This window comes from Anolis carolinensis, unplaced genomic scaffold (assembly GCF_035594765.1).
Source record: "Anolis carolinensis isolate JA03-04 unplaced genomic scaffold, rAnoCar3.1.pri scaffold_12, whole genome shotgun sequence".
Taxonomy (NCBI): domain Eukaryota; kingdom Metazoa; phylum Chordata; class Lepidosauria; order Squamata; family Dactyloidae; genus Anolis; species Anolis carolinensis.
In genome coordinates this window covers 90,592-118,108 of record NW_026943823.1, presented here as the reverse complement: position 1 = coordinate 118,108, position 27,517 = coordinate 90,592, and the positions used below count along the sequence as shown (strand labels likewise).

Below are 27,517 nucleotides of genomic sequence, written 5' to 3'. Positions count from 1 at the left end.
TAATACATCACAGAGTCCTAGACAGTTGGGAAGTCTTCGACTTGTGATTTTGTGATATGAAATCCAGCATGTCTATCTTGTTTGCTGTGTCATAATAATAATAATAATAATAATAATAATAATAATAATAATAATAATACATCACAGAGTCCTAGACACTTGGGAAGTCTTCGACTTGTGATTCTGTGATACAAAATCCAGCATATAGATCTCGTTTGCTGAGTCATACTGTCTTTGTGTCAACAACAACAACAATAATAATAATAATAATAATAATAATAATAATTTATTCTCAGTGGGTGTCCCTCCAAGTCCCCTGCCCATTCTGCAAACCCAATCAACCACTGGGCCACACAGTTTACAGAAAACCTACACACGCTTGATACCTACATAAAAACTCCAACCATCACCCAAGTCAAAAAAGAAATATAATCAAAACCCTGGCAGACTGTGCAAAAAGAGTCTGCGAAGCCCACCTCCTCCAAGGGGAACTGAACCACCTCAACTGGTCTCTCCAGGCCAATGGAGGCCCCACCACAGGCATCAGAAGAGCCGCAAGGACAAGCCATGAGAGGAAAGACCAAGGTCCACCCAGAAGAAAAGGGTTCTTCTTACCAGACATCAAGGGAACCACTGACCGCAGAGGGAAGCTGAGGAAGAAACACAACCTAACATCTACAGATCCAGCAGGGAAATCCAACCAATGCTCCGTTCAGCAAAGGACAAGAGGGATCCTCTCCCCTCAGCAGAAGTCTACCGTATCCCATGCAGTGTGGACGAGGCTACATAAGGACCCCCAAACGCAGCCACATTGCCCAGGCATGGATCAAGGAACATGAAAGAAGTCAGCACCTGAGGAACCAACCTGAACACAGAATATTATTTGAGAACACAGAAATGCTGGACCACTCTCACAGCCACCAGGTCAGACGACACAGAGAAGCCATTGACATCCACAAAAAGCATGGGAATGAACAAAATCTGGCTTTCAGTATTTCATTTATTTATTATTCAAACTTATATGCTGCCACTCCCCTAGGGCTCGGGGCGGCTTACAGGCTAAAGAAGGGGGTTGGACTAGATGGCCCATGTAGTCTCTTCCAACTCATCATCATCACCATCATTAGTGAGGCTGGATGGCCATCTGTTGGGAAGGCTTTGATTGTGCTTTTCCTGCATGATGGGATGGGTTTGGACTAGATGACCTTAAGAGGTCCCTTCCAACACTTTATTACTCTACGGCTGTGGTGGTGTTTTTCCTGCATGGCAGGGGGTGGACTAGATGTCCTTTGGGGGTCCCTTCCAACACTGAGGATTCAAGGATTGCATGGCAGCCACGGCCCTTCTCTTCCTCCTCGGGAGACGCCCCGGCTTTGGCTTCTGCTCCGGTGAAAAGCAGACCATAAAAGGAAGGCAAAAGGAGCAGCAGGAGGAGGAGCAGGTAAGAAGGAGTGCCTCACCTGGAAAGATGGCTGCCCTGGGGAGGGGCACTCCTGGTTTCCCATTGACCTCTGTGAAGGTTTCCCATCACAACAAGGAAGGAGTAGAGTTGAGCCATACCAGAAGAATAGGCCATGGCTGTGACTTGCCCTGGTTTGATTGGGTTCCGTTAATACTTCTTCTGCAATATAATGCTGCCACTTACACGCACGCACACGCTCCCTTTTGCAGGGGATCCTCCTCCTCCTCCAAGAGAAGCCGGCCGCGTCCCTGCCTCCTCCCTTTGGCCCACGTCCAGGGGAGTCACAGGATCTCCTCCACCTTCTTTGGCAAGGGAAGCTGCTTCCTGTATTGTCAAAGAAGGCGCTCACATCCGGAATCACTGAAGGGTTGTGCGGTTCCATATGGATGGCCAACATGTTCCAGCAGCCTTTTCTCCTCCTGACGTTTCGCCTGCATCTGTGGCTACTGGCACATCCAGAGGGTCTGATAGAGGTCAAGCGAGTGGAGTATATATACACCTGTGGAACGATGTCCACGGTGGAGAAAGAACCAATGTTTATTGATCCAAGTGCAAAGGGTGCAATTAAGCAAGCTTTATTTGCAAGTGCTTGAGTGGGACCCACCCTTTAGCACATGAGCTGGACGTCTGCGTAGAAGTAGCCTGGCCTTGGTTCCCTTTGGATTGTGTGGAGACATCCTTGGCCTGGGTGGTGCTCACTGGCCCTGGAGCGCTTCCTGCCCGGAGGAGACCTCCTGTGTCTGGGTGGCGTTCATTACTCACTGTCTTGATTTTGGTGTTTTTCAATACTGGTGGTAATAATAATAATAACAATAATAATAATACTTTATTTGTAGCCTGCCTTATCTCCCTATGGGGATTCAAACTTGGTTCATTTTCATGGTTTCTTTGTTTCTGTTGAAATGGTCCATGTGCTTGTGGAATGGACAATTTCACAGGAAGGAAGGAACCATGAAAATTACACAGGTGTGTGTGTGTGTGTGTATATATACACATACATACATACACACACACACACACACACACACACACACACACACACACATATATATACACTCCACTTGCTTGATCCTCTGCAGATACCATTAGTCACAGATGCAGGTGAAACGAAAAGAGAAGCAAATGCTGCTAGAACATAATAATAACAACAACAACAACTTTATTTTTGTACCCCGCCTCCATCTCCCCAAAGGGACTTGGAGTGGCTTACATGGGGCCAAGCCCAGGCAATTACAATAAAACAAAGTAAAATACATACATGACACACGTCATCAACAGGTAAAAAATACTAACACATGTTGGCCATTCAGCCCAGACACCATCCAACAACACCCAAAGCGGTTTCTGTGCTGGCCCTGTTCTCCTGAAACACGCAAAGCCCAATTGGGGAGGGGGTCCACTACAGAAATCAACAACAAAGCAACCCATGTAACATCACACACACTTTTGATTCAAAGCACTGATCATCACAACTTTGGAAACGTTTGCTAAAACGCAACGAACGATGCAAAACGAGTTGAAACCAACAGCAAAGTGAACTCTTGCTTGCTTCCCAAAAGGACTCTATATATGTATATGTGTATCTGCACAGACATGAATGTTTGTGCATGTAAATGCATGTACAAAAGAGAGAGAGAGAGAGAGAGAGATGCAACATCAAAGACTCCTCACGTCGTTCCTCCAACCCGAAAGAGAGAGAGTCCCTCCTACTTTGCAGACGGCTAGGAAACAAGAAACGTAAGAGTTGAACATTCCAAAAAGGTTGCAACTATTTTTAATCCCTCATTTGCAAAAAGGGAAAGTCCTTGAAATTACAGAGGGGTCCGGAGCGCAGTGGTGGGCACTACGGAAGGGGGATTCTTCTTCTTCCATCGACACGCATGCATGGCCTGCGAGGAAAGAAAGGCCCCAGTCCAGCCCCAAAGACCCCCGTAGGTTCCACCAGCCCAGGGGTCCCCAAACTAAGGCCCGGGGGCCGGATGCAGCCCTCCAAGGTCATTTACATGGCCCCTGCCCTCATTTATAATATAATATTTCTATATCAGTTTTAATAATAGAATATATTGTATATACATATATTGATAATAATATCATTTTATACAATATAATACTAATAATATTACCATATAATAACATTAATTATATGTTATATATTACATACAATATTACAGTATAGTGGTATAGTTCAATATAGTAATATATATTGCTAATATTGTGCTATGCTAATAATATAATATATTGTATGTACATACAGCTGCTCTGAGTTCCCTTCAGGGTGAGAAGGGTGGGATATAAATGTAGTAAATAATTGTAGTAAATGAATAAATAAATAATTTTGGACTTGGGCTCACCCAAAATCTGAAATGACTTGAAGACACACAACAACAACAACAATCCTAATTAACCTGACTATCTCATTGGCCAGAAGCAGGCCCACACTTCCTATTGAAATCCTGATAGGTTTATGTTGGTTAAAATTATTTTCATTTTTAAATATTGTATTGGTCTTTCATTGTTGTTGCTGTTTTGCACTACAAATAAGGTATGTGCAGTGTGCATAGGAATTTGTTCGGTTTTTTTTTAATGATAATTCGGCCCCTCAACAGTCTGAAGGATTGTGGACTGGCCCTCTGCTTTAAAAGTTTGAGGACCCCTGCACCAGCCCAACCCAATACAGAGTTGGAAGAGACCTCCAAGGACTAGGTCTGGGTCAACTTTGGCCCTCCAGGCGCTTTGGACTTCAACTCCCACAATTCCTAGCAGCCTACCTTAAGCAGCTGAGGGGGAAAGGAAGGGGCCTGAGGCTGTTGGGAATGGTGGGAGTGGAAGTCCAAAGCGCCTGGAGGGAAGCTGGCCCAGGTCTGCTCTGGAGGCCGAAACGGCGCCTTGAGCTGAGCCAATGGGAGCCGAAACAGCCCTTGCCCAACATGCACCAGTGTTCCCAGTACTCTAAAGGGTGCAAAGCAGCCCTTGCTTTGAAAGTAAACTGGCCTCTGCAACTGCTCTGCAGGAATGTAACCTCGTATATGTATATATAGTTGGAATAAATACCGGGAGATATTTATAAACGTGTTCCTAAATAGGAACAAAGTAATGTCTGTTAAAAAGCCACAGAAACAAAAAAGTATCAGTCGGAAAACAACCGAAACATAGATGCACCGCAATACAAAACAAAGGACTAAAGACAAAACAAACACAGATAAACAGACGCGAGGACCCGCAACTATGTTATTATTATCCTCTTCCTTCCCGAGTTCAAATGCACTCAGATTTCGGACTTCTTTCTAAAGCTTTTGCACAGAAACGCAAAGCCATCGGAAAAACTTGTGCAAACGAAATGGGCCAGAGGGGCCTTCCTTCCTCCAGACTAAGCGATCCAGCAGGGCCCGTTAGGAAGGGAAACGGTGTGTAATGCCAGGATTATTATTAGTATGACGACGTCTCTTCTCTGGCCGCTTCCCCCCCAAAAAAAGAAAGGCCTGGGAGACAAAGAGAGGCCTGGCCGGCGCATGTGCGCCAAGCAGGCCTTTCCCCCGTGTTAGCATCCTTCTTGAATGGTTTTGCAAAGAAATGGATGCAACGCTACAATGGTTCTAGGCTAAGAGGCCTCGCAACCCAATGCAAAAAAACAGGCACGCTTTGGATTCCAAGCACCAGCCAACCATCACAACTTTGCAATGCAAACAAGTTGAAATCCGCAGCACAGCAAACTCTGGCTTGCTTTCCAAAGGGACCCGGATGGACAAGGGAGCGGCTTCTTGTCACTGGAGGCTCCTGAGATGCAATATCGACGGCTCCTCAAATTGATCCTCCAACCAACACACAAAGGAGACTAAGCCGAAGACAGGAAAAGGAATCACAGAATCATAACAGAGTTGGAAGAGACCCCAGAGGCCATCTAGTCCTTCCCCCTTCTGCCTTCATGCGGGAAAAACACAATCAAAGCCCTGTCGACAAATGAAGAGGAAGGAGAGGCTATATTGGTGGCTGGAAGGACCCAGCCCTCCCAGCAGATGACCATCCAAACTCTGCTAATAGTAATTAGTAATAACAACAACAATGATAATGATAAAAATAAGAATCCTAGAGTTGGAAGAGTCCTCTAAATGCCATCCCGTCCAACCCATTCTGCTTGGAAGGACACTATCAAAACTCTCCCAACAAACGGCCACCCCAGCTCTATTAATACTAAGGATAGTAATATAACTGAATCCTAGAATTGGAAAGGGCCCTTGGAGGCCATCCAATCCAACCCAGGAAGGACGCCATCACAGCCCTCCCGACAGGTGACCATTCAATCTCTGCTAACAACAACAACAGAATCCCAGAGTTGGAAGGGTCTCCCAAATGCCATCCAATCCAACCCAATCTTGGAAGGATGCCATCAAAGCCCTCCCGACAAATGGCCATTCAGCCCATTATAGAATCATAGAACCCTAGAGTTGGAAGGGACTCCCAAAGGCCATCAGTCCGACCTCCTTCTCCATGACAGGGAGACACAATCAAAGCCCTCCCGCCAGATGGCCACCAAAGCTCTACTAACAACAACAACAACAACAGAATTCTAGAGTTGGAAAGGGCCCTCAGATGCCAACCAGTCCAACTTCCTTCTTTTTTCCAGGCAGAAAAAGCACCATAGCACCCCGCTCCCCAAATTCAAGCTAATGTTGTTGTTCTTTAATGTAATGTAAACCACACAAGAGGCTTGCAAGCCATTTAAAAAACATACACACTTTGGATTGCATTACAACTTCCGAAATGTTTGCTAAGTTGCAAAAATAAAAAAACCCACAATGCAAATGAGTTGAAATCAAGAGGAAAACAAACTCTTGCTTGGAGGCTAAAGAGAGATGGCAAAAGCTTTGCCAAGTTTGCATTTCTGTTTGCAGTTTCACCAAAGTGGACTGAGTCCTATAACTATCTATCTATCTGCAGACATGAATGTTTGTGCATATATGGTTAAATACGTGTACAAAAGAGAGAGATACAATATCAGGGACTCCTCAAATCATTCCTTCAGAGACAAGTCAAAGGGAGATATCATTATTATTATTTCTATTATTATTTATACATTGCAGATCACTCAGAAAGAAACTTTTAAAAGCTGCACATTGCAAAAGGTTTGCAACTATTTTCATGCCTCGGATGCAAAAAAGAAATCCTTAAAAACTATTCAGTTTTTGAGACTGATTCTGCAAAATAAAAATCCACAGGAGGCTTTTGAGCCTAGAAGATGACCCTGTCTGGGCAAATTGGTAGAAAAATCACTTTTTCCTACATAGGCAACCCCATGCATGGCAGGAATTAGAAATGTGCCATGAACTGAGTTTTCAATCTGCCGTATTCACCCATATTCTCTCCCAATCATGCCTCTTGTATCCTCCTCACCAGTCTCTTCCATTTCTCAGGACTTGCTGCCAGCGCCGAGATAGGCCGCTCTGTTTGTTTTGGGGTGCATCAAGCCATCAAGGCTCACCATACCATCACCAGCAACACCCTGTTTGTTTTCAGTTTCCACCAGATTTTGTTCACCTTTTGGAATCTTTCATGGCACGGCCATCCACGTGTGTATTGGTAAGCAAGTGGCACCGGGCTCGGTTGGGCTTACGTCCCTTTAGTGTGCTGAAAATCAAGCAAGTCTTATAACGTTAGGTCAGGTTTATAGGTTTTGGTTGGGAGAGTTCGGGGCCTTCATGCAATCCCAGAGCTGGAAGGGACCCCCAAGGGTCACCCAGTCCAGCCCCCTTCAGTCAGGCAGAAGGGCACAATCCAAGCCCTCCTGACAGATGGCCATGCTGCCACAGATAGGTGGTGATAGATGGTGTATATATATATTATAGATATATCATAGGAGCCTAGAGCTAAAATCACCAAAATTCATCCTGTCCAGCCCCCTTCAGTCAGGCAGAAGGGCACAATCCAAGCCTTCCTGACAGAAAGCCATCCAGCTACAGAAGGATGAACATAACTGTGACAGATATGATTGACAGAGAGATTACCATATATAAATGAATATAAGCCGACCCGAATATAAGCCAAGGTACCTAATTTTACCACAAAACTGGGAAAACTTATTCACTCGAGTATAAGACGAGGGTGGGAAATGCAGCAGCTACGGGTCAAATTCAAAAATAAAAATAGATATTAATAAGATTGCATTATTTGAGGCATCAGTAGGTTAAATGTTTTTGAATATTTAAATAAAACTGTAATTTAAGATAATAAAAAGACTTTAATAAGATAAGACTGTCCAACTCTGAATACCTATATACTCAAGTATAAGGCCACCTGAATAGAAGCCGGTCAGGACCCTCACTCGAGTATAAGCCGAGGGGAGATTTTTCAGCCCTAAAAAAGGGCTGAAAAACTAGGCTTATACTCGAGTATATACAGTACATAAAGACACATTGGTAACAATACGATATATCACGGAATCCTAGAGTGGAAGGAAACCTTCAAGGCCAACCAGCCCAGCCTCCTTCTTTATGCTAGGTAGGAAGAGCACCATCAAACCACTACCGACAGATGGCCATTCAGCTTCGTAGACATTGGCGGGATTCGAGAAAAACAGCGAGATAGACTCATAGGATCCTAGAAGGGGGTGGGAACCTCAGGGGTCATCCAGTCCAGTCCCCTTTGGCCAAGCAGAAGGGCACCACCCAAGCCCTTCTGACAGATGGCCATCCAGCCATAGATGGATGACCATAAATATGACAGATATGATTGACACGGAAAGAGAGATGAGACATGTAGATTATATATATATATATATATATATATATATATATATATATGGATCATAGATTTAGAAAGGACCCCAAAGCCTTCCAGTCCAACCCCCTTCTTTCTTCCTGCCAGGCAAGAAGAGCACAATCAAACCACTCTCAAGAGATGGCCACCCAGCCTCTGCTTGATAATAATAATAATAGAATCCTAAAGCTGGAAGAGACCTCCAGAGGTAATCCAGCCCAACCCTTCTTTCATTCTGCCAGGAAGGAAGAGCACAATCATCTTTCTGCAAACACAACCAAAGCCCTCCCAACAGATGGCCATCCAAACAAATATAACAATAGAATCCTGGGGTTCTCAAACCACAGAGAAGCCTGGCACTCCTCCTGCGGGAAGTTTTGTGGAGGTCTGTGCATGCAAGGCCTGCCTTTTCCCCCCAGAAGCCTTTGTGGGGAAGGGAAGAAAGAGAAGAGAAAGAGGTGCGTACTCTGTAATAATAATAATAATAATAATAATAATAATAAAATCCTAGAGTCAGAAGGGACCCCCAAGGACCATCCAATTCAACCCCTTTCCTTTTGCCTTCAGGTAGTAGAAGCACAACCAAACCACTCCTGACAGATGGCCACCCAGCCTCCATAATAATAATAACAATAATAATAACAGAATTGTAGAGTCGGGAGAGATCACCAAGGCCATCCAGTCCAGCCCCTTCTTTGTATGTATCTCTAGGTCTATCCATATATCTAGCTAAGTATAATTATAGATTCCAAGATTTGAAAGGGACCCCCAAGGGCCACCCAGCCCAACCCTTTTTTTCCTCCCAGGCAAGAAACCCACAATCAAAACCTTCCCGACAGATGGCCACCCAGCCTCTGCTTAATAGTAATAGAATCCAAGAGTTGGGAGAGACCCCCCAAGGGCCACCCACCCCAACCCCCTTTCTTTTGCCAGACAAGAAGAGCACAACCAAACCACTCCCGACAGATGGCCACCCAGTCTCCATCTCCCCGCAGGGACTTGGGGCGGCTTACAGTGTTACAAAAGAACAACACACATACATTAACACAATATGCACAGGTTAAAACACAATATGGTAATAAAAACAAAAGCTAAAACAACAGTAATAGTATCAAACAACCACCAATACAATTCAGTCAAATTCATAGGTGGGGGGCAGCAATATAATAGATTAAAATACCCAATTAAGAGGGACCTAGTAGAATTCAGAATAGAGTTATAGTGAGGCTGGTCATAACTATAATAATAATAATAGAATCTTAAGGTTGGGAGAGATGCCAAGGGCCACCCAGCCCAACCCCCTTTCTTCTGCCAGGCAAGAAGAGCACAACCAAACCACTCCCAACAGATGGCCACTCAGCCTCCATCATAATAATAATAATAATAATAGAATCTTAAGGTTGGGAGAGATGCCAAGGGCCATCCAGCCCAACCCCCTTTCTTCTGCCAGGCAAGAAGAGCACAACCAAACCACTCCCAACAGATGGCCACTCAGCCTCCATCATAATAATAATAATAATAATAGAATCTTAAGGTTGGGAGAGATGCCAAGGGCCATCCAGCCCAACCCCCTTTCTTCTGCCAGGCAAGAAGAGCACAACCAAACCACTCCCAACAGATGGCCACTCAGCCTCCATAAAAATAATAATAGAATCTTAAGGTTGGGAGAGATGCCAAGGGCCATCCAGCCCAACCCCCTTTCTTCTGCCAGGCAAGAAGAGCACAACCAAACCACTCCCAACAGATGGCCACTCAGCCTCCATAAAAATAATAATAATAATAATAGAATCTTAAGGTTGGGAGAGATGTCAAGGGCCACCCAGCCCAACCCCCTTTTCTTCTGCCAGGCAAGAAGAGCACAACCAAACCACTCCCGACAGATGGCCACTCAGCCTCCATAATAATAATAATAATAATAATAATAATAATAGATTTTTAGGTTGGGAGAGATGCCAAGGGCCACCCAGTCCAACTCCTTTCCTTTTGCCTTCAGGCAGAAGGAGCACAACCAAAGCCCTCCCGACAGATGGCCATCCAAAACAACAACAATAGAACCCTAGGCTTTATGAAACCAGGGAGAGGACACACAAAGCCTGGCACAATAATAACAACAATCGAATTCCAGAGTCGGGAGGGACCTCCGGAGGTAATCCAGCCCACTCCCTTTCTTCCTGCCAGGCAAGAGCCCTCCCGACAGATGGCCATCCAAGGCAACCCCAGCCACAGAATCCCGGGCGAGAGGAGCGAGAGGGGGAGAGGCGCGTACTTGTGGCTGGAGGCGGTCCAGGCGACGGGCTCGAGGTTCTTGGCGAGGAGGGGCGAGGCGAGGCGGAGCAGGGCCAGGAGCAGGCCCAGCAGGCGCGCCGAGGAGGAAGCGGAGGCGGAAGCGGAGGCGGAAGGGGAGGCGGAAGCGGGGCGGAAGCGGCACTTCCGGGGGGCCCCTCCCTCCCCCTCCTCCTCCTCCTCCTCCTCCCCGTCCGGGCGCACCATCCTCCGCCGCCCCCTCCCCGACCGGCTCCTTCTTCAGCGTCCAATTCGCTTAATCCACTTCCTTGGCGGCTCCTCTTGTTTCCATATCCCGCTGGGGTTGCCCTGGCAACGCCTATTCCTCTCCCAAAGAGTCCGTGCTGGGATCTTTCCTGCTTTCCTTCCTTCTTCCCTTCCTTCTTCTCCGGCGTCCCGGCCCCGACTGGCGCTCCCTCCGCCCGCGCCGCCGCTCTACTCTCCCGCGCAGGCGAACGCCGAGGACAGCCCAAAGCAAGGGAGGCGGGGCCAGCCAATGGCAGAGCGGCGCGCAGGGGTCCTCGCCAGGGAGGGCCCGGACACGCCCCCTTTGGGGCGGAGGGAGGGGAAAGGGGGCGGGGCCGCGGGGCCGGGCGCCACGCCCACTCCTTCCCAGTCTCGCTCCTGTTGTTTCTTCTGCCTAAGGCGGGACGATGCTGCCCCCTGCCGGTGGGGAGGCGGGAATGCAAGGGAAGGGCTCCAAGGGCCTTGTGTGAGTATTACTACGACAGAAGAGTCTCACTTATCCAAGCTAAACGGGCCCGCAGAACCTTGGATAAGCGAATATCTTGGATAATAGGGAGGGATTAAGGAAAAGCCTATTAAACATCACATTAGGTTATGATTTTACAAATTAAGCACCAAAACATCATGTGATACAACAAATCTGACAGAAAAAGTAGTTCAATATGCAGTCATGTTATGTTCTAATTACTGTATTTACGAATTTAGCACCATAATATCACGATGTATTGAAAACATTGACTACAAAAATGTGTTGGATAATCCAGAACCTTGGACAAGCGAGTGTTGGATAAGTGAGAATCTACTGTACTACTATTGTTATTGTTGTCTGTATGAAGCAAGTGTGGATGGTGCAGTTGGCCTGCTTCATTAACACTGAATGGCCTTGCAACTTCAAGGCCTGGCTGATTCCCGCCTGTAAAAAAAAAAAATAACAACACTCAGAAAACGAGAATTTTTAGACAGGAAACAATCAGGGCCAGCTAACACCTCCCGACAAAGGGTCCCCCCAGGCAGGAAGCAGCCAGGCCTTGAAGCTGCAAGGCTGTTCAATGCTAATCAAGGCAATTAATTGCAGCATTCACACTTGCAACTATATGTGATAGATAATAGTATCATACATTTAGGAGGGAGCCCCAAAGGCCATCCAGTCCAGCCCCGTTCTCAACTAGGAGTCGTATGGGCCAAGGAAGGCTTGTGCCCATTGGCCAGGCTTCTCTGGAGACAGGGATTAGGTGAAAGGCAGGGCAAGGGAGGGAGGGAGGGAGGGAGGGAGGGGCGTGTTTGTGGGTGTGAATGTGTGTACATACTTGTATGCATACATACATATGCACCCAACAGCCTTGCCTTTCCGATAAGGAGCAGCTTGGCAGCCGCCCATCCTGACAACATTTGCCTTTGCTGCTGATAAGGGGCAAAGGGCAGTCCTGGGGTTCGGCCGGCCCTTGGCCATTCCCAGCAGCGTTGGGCCCTTTTGGACGGAGGAAACGAGCCAGCTGCAGCAGCAGGAAAAGCACAATCAAAGCACCCCCAACAGATGGCCATACAGCCTCAACATTAATAATAATAATAACAATGATAGTAATAATAATAATAATTGTGTGGTTTTCTGGCATTGTATATTTCTGCCGCTTCTGTGACTGTTCATTTGGGGTTTGATGATTCCGTAGCCCACTTGTCAATGGATGTCCAGAATCAGCAGCATCCACCGTGGTCCTTTTTATCCTGGGCGACGACCGAGCCAGTATAGACTTCGTTTGGGTTTGTTTCTCCATAATGCTAATGGGTTAGGTGCTCTTAGTTCTGCTCCTCAGCTGAGGCCTCTCTGGCTTGGTTGGACCTACCGGTAGTTACACTACCGCCAGCACAGCCCTCAGTCATCATTGGAGCAGTTAAGCCCCCCCACCACGTCAAGGTGGCACCTGCGGTGGCACCTTGATCAGCAAACGAGTGCAAAAAGTCAAGAACTGGACATCGCCTGGTAGTGATCAACTTCATGGATTTTGGCTCAAACATCTGATTAGTTTACATGGAAAAATGGCCCAACAATTCAATGAGATGCTGCAGAAAGGAAGTATCAGTGAATGGCTAACAACTGGAAGAACATACCTGATACAAAAGGATCCAGCAAAAGGAGCAGCACCAGGAAACTACAGGCCAATAACGTGTCTGCCCACTATGTTTAAACTACTGACTGGCATCATAGCTGACAGAATTCAAGACTATCTTGAAGAAAAAAAAATCTTGCCAGATGAACAGAAAGGCAGCAAACGGAAAAGCAGGGGCACAAAAGACCAGTTATTGATTGACAAAATGATTCTGGAGAACTGTAAGAGCCGAAAAGCTAATCTTCACATGACGTGGATTGACTACAAGAAGGCCTTTGACTCACTCCCACACAGCTGGATCATCAAGTGCCTGGACGCCATCGGGATTAGTAAAAACGTTGGCACCTTCATTGAAAACATGATGGAGCACTGGAAAACTGAACTGTTTGTTGGAAATGAAAGTTATGGACTTGTCAACATCAGGAGAGGAATTTTCCAGGGAGACTCATTGTCCCCTCTGCTTTTCATTATTGCCATGATCCCTCTGTCAACAATCTTACAAAAAACAAATCTCGGCTACCAAACATCTAAGAATTCTCACAAAATTTCACATTTGATGTACATGGATGACCTGAAGCTATATGGGAAAACGGAAACTGAAATCCAATCTCTGACCAACACTGTCCGAATTTTTAGCACTGATATCAACATGGAGTTTGGTTTGGACAAATGTTCGACAGTGGCATTGAAGAAGGGAAAAATAATTGAAAGTGAGGGCATCAATATGCCCAATGGCCAAACAATAAGGTGTCACCAGCCAGAGGCCTATAAATATCTGGGCATATTACAGCTGGACAACATCAAGCATGAACATGTGAAGACTGTGGTCAGTAAAGAATACACACAAAGGGTCAGAAAAATTCTCAAAAGCAAGCTCAATGGAGGCAACACCATCAAGGCCATAAACACCTGGGCCATACCTGTCATAAGATATACTGCTGGCATTATAAATTGGACACAGGCGGAACTGGACAATTTGGACAGAAAAACAAGAAAACTCATGACCATTCATCATTCCCTGCACCCTCACAGTGATGTTGACCGGCTATATCTGCCTAGAAGATCAGGGGGCAGAGGACTCTTACAAGTAAAGCAAGCAGTCAAAGAAGAGGAAAATGCCCTGGCAGAATATGTAAAACAAAGTGAAGAACCTGCTTTGATTGAAGTCAAAAATCAGAAACTCCTCAAAGCACAGCAGACAAAAAACCAGTACAAGAAAACTGCACTACAAACTAGAGCTGACAGCTGGCGCAACAAAACACTGCATGGAAAGTTCCTTGACAAAATTGAAGGAAAAGCTGATAAAGAGAAGACCTGGCTGTGGCTCACGAATGGGACCCTGAAGAAGGAGACAGAAGGCCTGATCCGTGCAGCCCAGGAGCAAGCCATCAGGACAAATGCAATCAAGGCCAAGATCGAAAAATCAGCTGATGACCCAAAGTGCAGACTGTGCAAGGAAACCGATGAAACCATTGATCATATCCTCAGCTGCTGTAAGAAAATTGCACAGACAGACTACAAACAGAGGCACAACTATGTGGCCCAAATGATTCATTGGAACCTATGCCTCAAGTATCACCTCCCTGCAGTTAAGAACTGGTGGGATCACAAACCTGCAAAGGTTGTGGAAAATGAACACGCAAAGATACTGTGGGACTTCCGAATCCAGACTGACAAAGTTCTGGAACACAACACACCAGACATCACAGTTGTGGAAAAGAACAAGGTTTGGATCATTGATGTTGCCATCCCAGGTGACAGTCGCATTGACGAAAAACAACAGGAAAAACTCAGCCGCTATCAGGACCTCAAGATTGAACTTCAAAGACTCTGGCAGAAACCAGTGCAGGTGGTCCCGGTGGTGATGGGCACACTGGGTGCCGTGCCAAAAGATCTCAGCCGGCATTTGGAAACAATAGACATTGACAAAATTACGATCTGCCAACTGCAAAAGGCCACCTTACTGGGATCTGCACGCATCATCCAAAAATACATCACACAGTCCTAGACACTTGGGAAGTGTTCGACTTGTGATTTTGTGAAACGAAATCCAGCATATCTATCTTGTTTGCTGTGTCATACAACGTTGTTGTGTCAATAATAATAATAATAATAATAATAATAATAACAGAGTTGGAAGAGACCCCAAAAAAGACCATCCAGTCCAACCCCCTTCTGCCTTCATGCAGGAAAAGCACAGTCAAAGCACACATTGCCATCCAACCTTAATAATAATAATAATAATAATAATAATAATAATCTACGTGCATCATCCGAAAACACATCACACAGTCCTAAACACTTGGGAAGTGTTCGACTTGTGATTTTGTGATATGAAATCCAGCATATCTATCTTGTTTGCTGTGTCATAATAATAATAATAATAATAATAATAATAATAATAATAATAATAATAATAATAATAATAATAAAGTTGAAAGAGACCTTATGGGCCATCGAGCTGAACCCCAATCCCCAACAAATAATCTTTCAGCCCCAGTAATATTGATGATGATGGTGAGGATGATGATGATATAGTTGGAAGAGACCTCAAGGGCCATCCAGTCTCAATAATGATAATGATAATAATGGAAGAGACCTTAAGGGTCATCCAGTCCAACCTCCTTCTGCCTTCATGCAGGAAAAGCACAAGCAAAGAAACCGCAACAGATGGCCACCCAGCCTCGATATTATTATTATTAAAAACTCAGCTGCTATCAGGACCTCAAGATTGAACTTCAAAGACTCTGGCAGAAACCAGTGCAGGTGGTCCCGGTGGTGATCGGCACATTGGGTGCTGTGCCAAAAGATCTCAGCCGGCATTTGGAAACAATAGACATTGACAAAATTACGATCTGCCAACTGCAAAAGGCCACCCTGCTGGGATCTGCACGCATCATCCAAAAATACATCACACAGTCCTAGACACTTGGGAAGTGTTCGACGTGTGATTTTGTGATACGAAATCCAGCATATCTATCTTGTTTGCTGTGTCATACAATAAAATAATAATAATAATAATAATAATAATAATAATAATAATAATAATAATAGAGTTGGGCGAGACCTTAAAGCAGGGGTCCTCAAACTTTTTAAGCAAAGGGCCGGTCCACAATCCTTCAGACTGTTGAGGGGCCAAATTATCATTTGGGGGAAAAAAACGAACAAATTCCTATGCTCACTGCACATATCTTATTTGTAGTGCAAAACAACAATAACAATGAAAGAACAATACAATATTTAAAAATGAAAATAATTTTAACTAACATAAACTTATCAGTATTTCAATAGGAAGTGTGGGCCTGCTTCTGGCCAATGAGATAGTCAGGTTAATTAGGATTGTTGTTGTTGTTGTTGTGTGTCTTCAAGTCATTTCAGACTTTGGGCGAGCCTAAGTCCAAAGTTATTTATTTATTCATTTACTACATTTATTTACTACATTTATATCCCACCCTTCTCACCCCGAAGGGAACTCAGAACAGCTGTATGTACATACAATATATTATATTATTAGCATAGCACAATCTTAGCATTATATATTACTATATTGTACTATACCACTATACTGTAATATATGTAATATATAACATATAATTAATATTATTATATGGTATTATTATTAGTATTATATTGTATAAAATGATAATATTATTATCAATATCATATGTATATACAATATATTATAGTATTAAAACTGATATAAAAATATTATATTATAAATGAGGGCAGGGCCAGGTAAATGACCTTGGAGGGCTGCATCCGGCCCCGGGCCTTAGTTTGGGGACCCCTGCCTTGAAGCATTGAGCGGCAGCTGGAGCAGCTCAGGAAATGTGTTGGACAAAGGCGCCACCTGGTGGAAGCTCCAGGCAAAGGCACATGGGCCAAAGGATGGAGTGCATTGGTTGATAGGTAAACACATTTCTGGGAATGTTTTGTTTCGTCAACAATTTTGTGTGACCAAGTAGATTTCAATACATTGAACTGTACATGTATCAGGTCTGTATTGTGTGCAGTTTGCCAGAAAAAGCCAATAGGTGCTAAGCATGCACTACAACCGTAGTGGTGTCACCAGGAAACAAAACTAAAAAAAGTTTGGGTGCAGTTTAATGGTGTGGCCATCTGTCGGAGGTGCTTTGATTGTGCTTTTCCTGCATGGAAGGCAGAAGGGTTGGACGAGCATTTTCCCCAGCAGGCGAAGGGCAGTCCAGCCCCACCTGGGGCTCCCCAGGGAAATCAGGCAAGCCCTGGTAGCATTCAGAAAGAGCTTGAAAACCTGGCTCTTTACTCAGGCCTTTAGATAAAGATTGCTAATCCAGAAGCAATCTGTATCTGTGACCATTCTGGTACTGGTTTGCACTTTTTACCTTTGTCAACTCGATATAGACACAGGGTCTTTTCCCATCCCAATTTGCACTTCCAAGAATTTGCAGCACTTTATCAGTCACCTCGTGTTTACAATATTTATATGGTGCACCTTACCCAGACTACTTTTACAATCTCTCTGTTTTAATCCATGTTTTTATTAGTTCTTGTTTTTTATTGGCTAATGTTTAATTTTTTTTAATTGTGCATGTTTTTGTCTATTGCTGTGTTTTATACTGCTACTGTTTTTATTCGGGCTTGTAAGCCGCCCTGAGTCCCCTTTGGGGAGATAGAGGCGGGGTATAAAAATAAAGTAAAAAAATAAAAATAAAATAAAATAAAAGAAGCACCACCAAAGCCCTCCCGGCAGATGGCCCTCCAGCCTCACAGATGGATGCAGAGCCCCCTCCTATGCCCCAGCAGGCGAAGGGCAGCTCGGCCTCCCTTCAAAGCTTATCTCCCCCCATAAATCTCCCCCTTATCGCATCTTGCAAAGCAGCGGGGAGAAGGGAGGGAGGGAAGGGGCGGATGGAGGGGCCGCAGCTGCTTCTGCAGCCAAAGAAAACCTCTGGTTCCTATTAAGGAGGAAGGATAAGGGAGTGCAAAGGGCCCCTTGGAGAGCAGGCAGGCATTCCGCTGGACGGAGAAGGCAAAGGCCTTGTGTGTGTGTGTGTGTATGTGTGGCTCAAGGCCTCTTCATCTCTCTCTCTCCCTCCCTCAGCCACAACAACAACAACACCCAGGGGAGTGGGGGGACCTTGACACAGACAGATAGGGGAGGGCCTGCCTGTCCTTCTGCAAGCACTGTTTACGCTCCCCTAATAAAGGAGAAAATGGAAAAATAATGCCTAGGAATGTGCTTGCGTCTGCTGGATTCCCTTTGTTTGTCTGGGGAGGAAGAGGAAGACGAGGAGGAAGAGGAGGGAGGAAGGCCCTCGACTGTGTCAGCCTCAGGTCACAACAGCCTCCCTCTAACATTCTATAGATCAGTGATGGCCAACCTATGACACGCGTGTCAGCACTGACACCTCTAGCCAATTTTGCTGACACACGGTGGTCACTTCTTGGATTGTTAAGTGTTTTGTGGCAAAACTTGATGTCATTTCATCCAATTGTTTTGTTTTTTTTTGTTTACTCCGTCCTACAAATGAACAGTACATTTATATATATACTAGCTGTGCCCGGCCACACGTTGCTGTGGCGTTGTCTGGTGGTGTTGGTGAGAACTTGTTGAGGCAGTGGTATTGAATTCTGTTGTATGGTTGTCTTTATGTTGAGTATGCATTTGGTTGTTTGTGTACTGGTGAGGGTAGAGGGGGTCTATGTCCCTGTGTAGTATTGTATAGTATTTATACGTTGTGCATGTGTTGTGAATGCTTGGATTGTGTCCTGCTGCATAGTAGAAAGGGTTGGGCTGGATGGCCCTTAGGGGTCTCTCCAAACTCTTGTGCCTGTCCCCTGGGCTGAGTAGGTTGCTAGGAGACCAACTGGGCAGAGATTAGCCCTCTAAACTGGCAGCAATTGGATAAAAACAATTATTCCTCTCCCTCTAATTAGGACTTTATGTTTCTTTTCTTTTTGTCATATCAACCTAGAGCCGTGGATGATGGGTTGTGTTGTCAAATTTCGAGGTTGGGGGGCCTGTAGTTTTGTTGTTTTGTCCGCTGCCCTGATGCCATCACTCTTTTATATATATAGATAATTATTATATCCTATTATATTATCTTATTAATATATTTTATATCATTATATTATATTTTCTATTATTATCATACCATTATTATTCTATTATTGTAGTGTATTATCATATTATTACTATTATATTATGTTATTAATAGATTATTCATTATTCATGATTATATTGAAACTAGAATAGAGAGAAATCAGCGTGGAAACTTTGCGAAGCTTAAACTGCAAGAAGTACCATAGATTGTTGTACATGGAAATAACGGTAGTAAATAATTTTTGATTTATTAAATACAGTTATATATTACACTTATACATTTTTGTTATTTAAACTATACATATTGTGAAATTATGGGGTTTTTTTCTCAAAGTGACACACCAGCCAGGTCATGCTAGATTTTTTGGTGAATTTTGACACACCAAGCGCAAAAGGTTGCCCATCACTGCTATAGATCGATGATGATGGTGATGACAATGATAGGGCTAGATCGCTATCTGTTGGGAGGGTTTTGATGGTGTCTTCCTATATAGGTCAGATTGAATAGCCTTTTAGATCCCCCCCCAACTCTAGCATTCTATGAACGCAGGGGCTGGGTGGCCATCTATTGGGAGGGGTTTTATGTTGTCTTCCTATGTAGATTGGACTGAATGGCCTTTGGGGTCCCTCCCAACTCTAGGATTATATGGTGGTATGGTGATGATGATGGAGATTATGGTGATGTGGCTGAGTGGCCATCAGTTGGAAGGTCTTTGATGATGTCTTCCTATGCTGGTCAGACTGAATGGCCTTTGGGTCCCTTCAATATCTAGGATTCTATGAAGATGATGCAGGGGCCGGGTGGCCATCTGTCAGGAGGGCTTTGATAATGTCTTCCTTTGTAGCATATCTTTGGCTGGGTGGCCATGTGTCGGGAGTGCTTTGATGGTGTCTTCTTGTGTAGTGAACTGGGCAGGACTGAACAGCCTTTGGGGTCTATTCCAGCTCTAGGATGGCCATCTGTCAGGAAGGCTTTGATAGTATCTTCCTATGTAGGTCAGACTGAATGGCCTTTGAGATCCCTTCCAACTCATGATGATGATGATGCAGGGGCTGGGTGGCCATCTGTTTGGAGGGTTTTGATATTATTATTATTATTATTATTATTATTAAGCAGAGACTGGATGACCATCTGTTGAGAGAGATCGGGTCGTGCTTTTCCTTCCTGGCAGAAATGGCTGGGACTGGATGGCCCTCTGTCGGGAGGGATTAGGTTGTACTTTCCCTGCCAGGCAGAAATATTCTATATTATTATTAATACTATTACTATTATTATTAAGCAGGGGCTGGATGTCCATCTGTCAGGAGGGATCGGGTCGTGCTTTCCCTGCCTGGCAGAGAGAAGAGAGTTAGATTGGATATAGCCCTCTTTGGGGTGACTTCTAACTCTAGGATTCCATTTATTGTTGTTATCGTTGTTGTTGTTATGAAGCGGGCCGGATGGCCATCTGTCGGGAGGGATCGAGTCATGCTTTCCCTGCCTGGCAGAAAGAAAGGGCTGGGACTGGATGGCTCTCTGTCAGGAGAGATCAGGTTGTGCTTTCCCTACCCGGCAGAAATATTCTATATTATTATTATTATTTCTATTACTACTAGGATTAAGCAGGAGCTCAATTGCCATCTGTTGGGAGGGATTGAGTCATGGTTTTCCTAAGTTTGTGAAAGAAAAGGTTGAGGCAGGATGGCTCTTTGTTGGGAGGGATCAGGTTGTGCTTTCCCTACCTGGCAGAATAAAGGGGGCTGGCCTTGACAGCCCTCTTTGGGATGTCTTCTAATGCTAGGATTCCATTTGTTGTTGTTGTTGAGCAAGGGTTGCATGGCCCTCTGTCAGGAGTGATCGGGTCATGCTTTTCCTACCTGGCAAAAAGAAAGGGTTGGGACTGGATGGTCATCTGTCGGGAGATATTAGGTTGTGCTTTCCCTGCCTGACACAAAGACATAGTATGAAACAGCAAACGAGATATATATATATGCTGGATTTCGTATTACAAAATCACAAGTCAAGCACTTCCCAAGTGCTATATTATTATTATTATTATTATTATTATTATTATTATTAAGTAGGGACTTATTAAGTCTTCTAACTCTGGGATTCTATGTATTGTTGTTGTTGTTGTTGTTGTTGTGAAGCAGGGACCGTTCGGCCCTCTGTGGGGAGGGATCGGGTGGTGTCCCTGAGGGCAGAGGGGTCTTTGGGGCCGGAAGCAAAGAATGCTACAGAGTTTTCCGGGCAGAGCGGCGTGCAGATGAGCATGCCTGGGAGGAGAGTGGCAGGCCTGATGACGCTCTTCCGGCGCCTCTCTTCCTTCCTGCCTTCCTGCCGGGAGCTCTCCCGGGTCCTGAAGCCCGCCCGCCCGCCCTTCCGCCCGCCTCCGCTCGGCTGGGCTGTGCGCGTGAGGCGGCGCTGTCCTTCAGCACCCGGGCCCGAGCCCTCGCTCTTCCTTTCCGCCTCCCGCCCGCTCCCGCCCCCGCCCCGCCCGGCCCGGCCTCGCTTCCTTCCTCCGGGGCCCCGGCGGAGGGGGAGGGCATGCGCTTCCGCTTCCGCTTCCGCCTCCCGGCGGGGCTTCCGCTTCCTCCTGCTCCTGCTCCTCCTGCTCCTGCTCCTCGCCGGCCATGGTGAGCGGGCCCGGCGCGGTCTGCGGGGCGGCGGGGGAGCACCATGCGCGGCGCGGGAGTGGCGGCGAAGGAGGCGGCCGCGGGGGCGGAAGAGGCCCTTAGCCGGGGCGGAGGGGGCGGGGCGCGGTGGAGGAGGCGGCGGCGGCGGAGGAGGAGGGCGGCCGGAAGCGGAAGAGGGCGCGGGCGCGGGGGGAGCCGGGGGGCAGGAAGGAGCTGAGGCCCCTCCGCGGGGGAGGATGCGCCCCCCTCGAGGGGGGGGAGGAGGAGGACCCGGGAGGCCCCGCCGCCGCCGCCGCCGCGCGCCCCCGCCGCCGCCGCCCCCGCCGCCCCTGCCCCGCGTCCTCCTGCTCCTGCTCTGCCTCTGCCTCTTCCTGGCCTCCGCCTCCGCGGAAGAGGAGGAGGAGGAGGAGGAGGACGGGGAGGCGCTGGGCCCGGGGGCCGCCTGCGGGAGCGCCCCCCCGCTGGCCCCGCGCCTGGCCGCCCTGCGCCTCCCCTTCTGCGCCGCCTACTCGCTGGGAGACCTGCTCCGCGGGATGGCCCGCCCCGAGGGGCTCGACTGCGCCGCCCTCCTCCCGCCCCCCCGCCGCCCCCCGAGGCCCCCCGCCGCCGCCGCCCCCCCGCCCCGCGCCTCCCCTCGGGGACTGGGGCCCCCGCTGCGCCGCCTGCCTCGAGGCCTACCTCCGCCTCGACGCCCACGCCCGCGAGAAGCACGCCGAGTTCGCCGCCCTCCTCGCACGCCTCCCCCAGGCCCGGGACCCCTACTCCGTCCGCGCCTGCCTCCACGACTGCCAGGTGAGCGGGGCGCGCGCGGGGCCGCCCTCGGGGGTCCCTTCCCACCCCGGGATTCTCTTCTACCGACCCTTGGGAACTCTTCTGTCTATAGGTTTATCTCTCTCTATCAGTGGATTGGACTCTAGGATGCCATCCCTATCTATCTATATCTATCTATAAATCTATCCATCTATCTATCCATCTATCTATATCTATCCATCTATCTATCTATCCATCTATATATCCATCTATCTATCCATCTATCTATCTATCCATCTATCTATCTATCCATCTATCTATCTATCCATGTATTTATCCATCTGTCTATTTATCCATCTGTCTATCTATCCATCCATCTATCTATCTATCCATCCACCCTTCCATCTATCTATCCATCTATCTATCCATCTATCTATCTATCCATGTATTTATCCATCTGTCTATTTATCCATCTGTCTATCTATCCATCCATCTATCTATCTATCCATCCACCCTTCCATCTATCTATCCATCTATCTATCCATCTATCTATCTATCCATGTATTTATCCATCTGTCTATTTATCCATCTGTCTATCTATCCATCCATCTATCTATCTATCCATCCACCCTTCCATCTATCTATCCATCTATCTATCCATCTATCTATCTATCCATGTATTTATCCATCTGTCTATTTATCCATCTGTCTATCTATCCATCCATCTATCTATCTATCCATCCACCCTTCCATCTATCTATCCATCTATCTATCCATCTATCTATCTATCGTACTGCCAGGTGAGCCAGGGAGGGAGGGAGGCAGGCGGGCTGCCAGCTGGATGGGCCTTCCAACTCTAGTTCTGTCTGTCTGTCTGTCTGTCTGTCTGTCTGTCTATCTATCTATCTATCTATCTATCTATCTGTGTCTTATGGGATGGGCTGGATGGTCCTTGGGACCTCCTCCATTTCTAGGAATCTATCTATCAATGGGTTGGACTGGGTGGCCTTTGGGGGTCCCTTCCGACTCCAGGATTCCATATCTGTGGACTGGGGGGGCCTTGGGAACTCTTCTATTTCTAGGTGTATCTATCTATCTTTCTGTCTGTGAATTGCACTGGGTGGCCTTTGGGGTCCCTTTCCAACTCTAGGATGCCATCTATTTCTATCCATCCATCCATCTATCGTACTGCCAGGTGACCCAGGGAGGCAGGCAAGCAGGCAGCTGCCAGTGGGATGGGCCTTCCAATTCTGTTTATTTATTTATTTACTACATTTATATGCTGCCCTTCTCACCCCAAAGGGGACTCAGAGCGGCTTACAAATTCCATTCACATACAATACATTATATTATTAGCATAGTACGATACTAGCATTAAATTGCTATATTGTCGGTTTATGGATATATTCATGGATTGACCCTGGAGACTGTATTTGAAAGGATTTTGGACTCTGGGCTGTCTTGGACATACCCTTTTGAACTTTGATTCTCTTTTTATATATTCTTTAAATAAACTTCTACTTGGTGGATTACCTGGACAGAGTGTGGCTTGTGGTAAAAAGGGGTTTCAGGGGTTGGCAACCCTCTTCCTCTTTCTTCCGCAGGCGGCCTACAAGGCGTGGCTGTGCTCGGAGTACTTCCACGTGGCGCAGCTGCAGTGCGCGCACCGGGTCCCGTGCCATCAGTACTGCCTGGCGGTGCAGAGCAAGTGCCCCTTCGTCCTCCCCGACAACGACCAGCTCATCTACGGCGGGCTCCCGGGATTCCTCTGCACAGGTGAGGCCGCGCAGGGGCAGGGAAGGAAGCCCTGCCCCCAATGCCAAGCAAGGAAACATGACACGGAAACAAGGCCAGAGCTCCCACCCCGTTCTCCTAGTTCAGACGCTCACCCTCACATACATACCCCGTTTCCCCAAAAATAAGACATCTCCTGAAAATAAGACGTAGTAGAGGTTTTGCTGAATTGCTAAATATAAGGCCTCCCCAAAAGTAAGACCTAGAAAAGTTTTTGTTTGAAGCATGCCCAATGAACAGAACACCAGAGCATGCAGGAGTGGTAAATGTACGTACCATAGAGTGTTGTACATGGAAGTAATGGTAGTAAGAAGAAATTCTTGATAGGATTCACAGTTTGTCTGATCATGCTTGTTTGTGATGGCAAGTACTGAACGGTATATGATAAATGTTCATTTTTTTGGATTCAACAATAAATGTGAATACTTATTCATGGAAAAATAAGACATCACTGAAAATAAGACCTAGTTCATAGCCACAGAGTTCACCCCAGTTTAAGGTTCTTCCCATGACCTTATAGCACCTTAACTTCCTTCATGTTTACAAGTCTCACTCAGTGCACTTTGCCCAGCTCATTTTATTATTTTATTGCTATGTTTTATTATGTGTCTTACAATGATTGTGATTTTATTTTATGCCTTTTAATTTTATTTTTGTTTCATATCTGTGAGCCGCCCCGAGTCCCTCTGGGGAGATGGTGGCGGGGTATAAAAATAAAATTATTATTATTATTATTATCATCATCATCTTAAGGAGCAAAAATTAATATAAGACACTGTCTTATTTTCGGGGAAACACGGTACTAATGGACTGCCCCCTGCCCCCCATGTTTTTCAGGACTGATGGAGACCCCGCTTCCGGAGCAGGAGGCCAAGTGCTGCGCCCTCCAATGGGACTCATGCGGACGGCGGACGGAGCGCGGCCTCAACGCCTCCTCCTCCACGGACGCCTCGGAGCCCTTTGACGGACACCCTCCGCACTCCCACCAGCAGCAGCAGCAGCAGCAGCACTACCACCTGTACTACCACCACCACCCTGCCCCTCCGCCGCCCCCGTCGCAGCCCCCGCCCCTGCTGCCGGTCTCCGCGGGGTCCCGCCTGGGCCCCTCCAGCAGGGTCCGCCTGGGCCTCCTGCTCCTGATCCTCCTGCACACCGTGGTGTCCTTCTCGGGCGGAGGCGGAGGCGGCAGTGGCGACAGGGAGGCGGGCGGGGGGCGAGGGCGGGAGGAGTGACCGTGCGGACGGCCCCCTGCGAGGGGCAATGGCAGCAGCAGCAGCATCGGCGCATCCTCCACGGAGGGGACGGCTCTCCTCCCGCCAAAGGGCCACCGTGCCGGCGCCGGCAACAGCAGTCGGTCAGCCGGACGGTCGGTACGCCGGGCCCGAGCAGCGCCTGCGGGCAGAAGAGGGTCCGCCCTCCGAGGGCCCAGGGGGCCACTTACTCTGTGAGGGGCGGGGCCAAAGCAAGGGGAGGTCCCAGCGCAAAGGGGAGGAGCCAAGTAAGGGGCGGGGCCAGGGAAGCGCGGCACGCATTGAAGGACGGCCTTCTACTTGCTTTTATTATCGTCATGTGCGGCTCTACGAGGGGGAGGAGCCAAGGCAGGGGCGGGGCTAAGGAAGGGCTGCCTTCCTTTCAGGGCCTGCTTTTGTTGCCTGTTACGTTGCCAGAGGGAGGGGCCAAGACAAGTGGGAGGAGCCAAGGCAAGGGGCGGGGCCATGGAAGGGCTGCCTCCCTTTTATTCGCCCACTTTTATTGTTGCCTGTGACTCTGAGTGGGAGGGGCTACGGCAAGATGGGCGGAGCCCTGCCAAGGCTAGTTGGCAGGGCCAAAGTAGTTCTGCTTTCCTTTTATTGGTCTGCTTTGATTGTTATGTGCAACTGAGTGGGAGGGGCCAAGGCCTGCTTTTGTCACCTGCAACTGAGTAGGAGGGGCCACAGGAAAAGGGTGGGGCCACGGCAGGAGGCGGGCTCAAGGGAATGCAACAGGCAGACCTTTTGCTGGGCTGCTTTTATTATTATTGTGTGCGATTCTGCAGGGAACCCACGGCCCCATCTGCCCACTTTGGCCGCTCAGCGGGTGTCCGTCCTCTCCCATCTCTGGGCCAAGGGCTGCGTTCCTGGGCGGAAGGAGAGAGAAATGCCAATGATGGTTTTCTTCACAGACTGTTCTGCAAAAAAAAAATCAGCCCCTCGACCCCCATTTTGCAGGTTTATTTGGGATTCCATAGCAGGGTTTTGTCAGGAGCCCCAAGGAGTCGAGAGTATCCCACTGGCTACTTCCCAGACCCTTTTCATCAAGAGTATCCCTCTGGCCACTTCCCAGACCCTTTTCATTGGGAATATCCCTCTGGCCACTTCCCAGACCCTGTTCATCGAGAGTATCCCTCTGGCCACTTCCCAGACCCTTTTCATCGAGAATATCCCCCTGGCCACTTCCCAGACTTCTTTCATCAAAAATATCCCTCTGGCCACTTCCCAGACCCTTTTCATCAAGAATATCCCTCTGGCCACTTCCTAGACCCCTTTCATCAAGAATATCCCCCTGGCCACTTCCCAGACTTCTTTCATCAAAAATATCCCTCTGGCCACTTCCCAGACCCTTTTCATCGATAATATCCCTCTGGCCACTTCCCAGACCCTTTTCATCGAGAGTATCCTTCTGGCCACTTCCCAGACCCTGTTCATCAAGAATATCCCTCTGGCCACTTCCCAGACCCTTTTCATCGAGAATATCCCTCTGGCCACTTCCTAGACCCCTTTCATCAAAAATATCCCTCTGGCCACTTCCCAGACCCTTTTCATCAAAAATATCCCTCTGGCCACTTCCCAGACCCTTTTCATCGATAATATCCCTCTGGCCACTTCCCAGACCCTTTTCATCGAGAGTATCCTTCTGGCCACTTCCCAGACCCTGTTCATCAAGAATATCCCTCTGGCCACTTCCCAGACCCTTTTCATCGATAATATCCCTCTGGCCACTTCCCAGACCCTTTTCATCGAGAGTATCCCGCTGGCCACTTCCCAGACCCTTTTCATCGAGAGTATCCCTCTGGCCACTTCCCAGACCCTTTTCATCGATAATATCCCTCTGGCCACTTCCCAGACCCTTTTCATCGATAATATCCCTCTGGCCACTTCCCAGACCCTTTTCATCGATAATATCCCTCTGGCCACTTCCCAGACCCTTTTCATCGAGAGTATCCCGCTGGCCACTTCCCAGACCCTTTTCATCGAGAGTATCCCTCTGGCCACTTCCCAGACCCTTTTCATCGATAATATCCCTCTGGCCACTTCCCAGACCCTTCTTGCTGCTACTTGCATTTCTAAGTGCCCATTCAATGTCAGGGGACGGTCCCTATCGCTGCGGATGAAGTTGTCTTGCAAGGTTTTGGTGACTCTCATCCTGGGAAATCCATCCGGGAGCGGC

The 27,517-nt window shown here is 47.4% G+C and overlaps 2 protein-coding genes across 3 annotated transcripts in view; one reads left to right on the top strand and one right to left on the bottom strand.

Annotated features, from left to right (window-relative positions):
* The window catches only part of efnb1 (ephrin B1), a 35,722-nt gene extending 24,774 nt beyond the window's left edge, over positions 1 to 10,948 (bottom strand). Inside the window, exon 1 of one of the 2 annotated variants that reach the window (XM_062963903.1) lies at positions 10,479 to 10,948. In XM_062963903.1, the coding sequence (XP_062819973.1) occupies positions 10,479 to 10,702 (224 nt within the window). In that variant the 5' untranslated portion in view covers positions 10,703 to 10,948. The remainder of the gene's footprint in view (positions 1 to 10,478) is intronic. The other variant, XM_062963902.1, reaches the window with a different exon arrangement.
* A 10,262-nt stretch (positions 10,949 to 21,210) lies between these two features.
* Positions 21,211 to 25,463, top strand: nalf2 (NALCN channel auxiliary factor 2). Its single transcript, XM_062964009.1, has 4 exons — positions 21,211 to 21,555; positions 21,650 to 22,339; positions 23,902 to 24,073; positions 24,929 to 25,463. Exons 1-4 carry the CDS (start codon positions 21,211 to 21,213, stop codon positions 25,321 to 25,323), a joined length of 1,602 nt encoding a protein of 533 aa, XP_062820079.1. The 3' UTR covers positions 25,324 to 25,463.
* The last annotated feature ends 2,054 nt before the right edge of the window (positions 25,464 to 27,517 follow it).

Coding starts and splice junctions, on each gene's coding strand:
- nalf2 (XM_062964009.1), top strand. CDS start 21,211: ATGACGCTCTTCCGGCGCCTCTCTTCCTTCCTGCCTTCCTGCCGGGAG. Junction 21,556..21,649: donor TCGCCGGCCATGGTGAGCGG/GCCCGGCGCGGT, acceptor AGAGGCCCTTAG/CCGGGGCGGAGGGGGCGGGG. Junction 22,340..23,901: donor CCTGCCTCCACGACTGCCAG/GTGAGCGGGGCG, acceptor TTTCTTCCGCAG/GCGGCCTACAAGGCGTGGCT.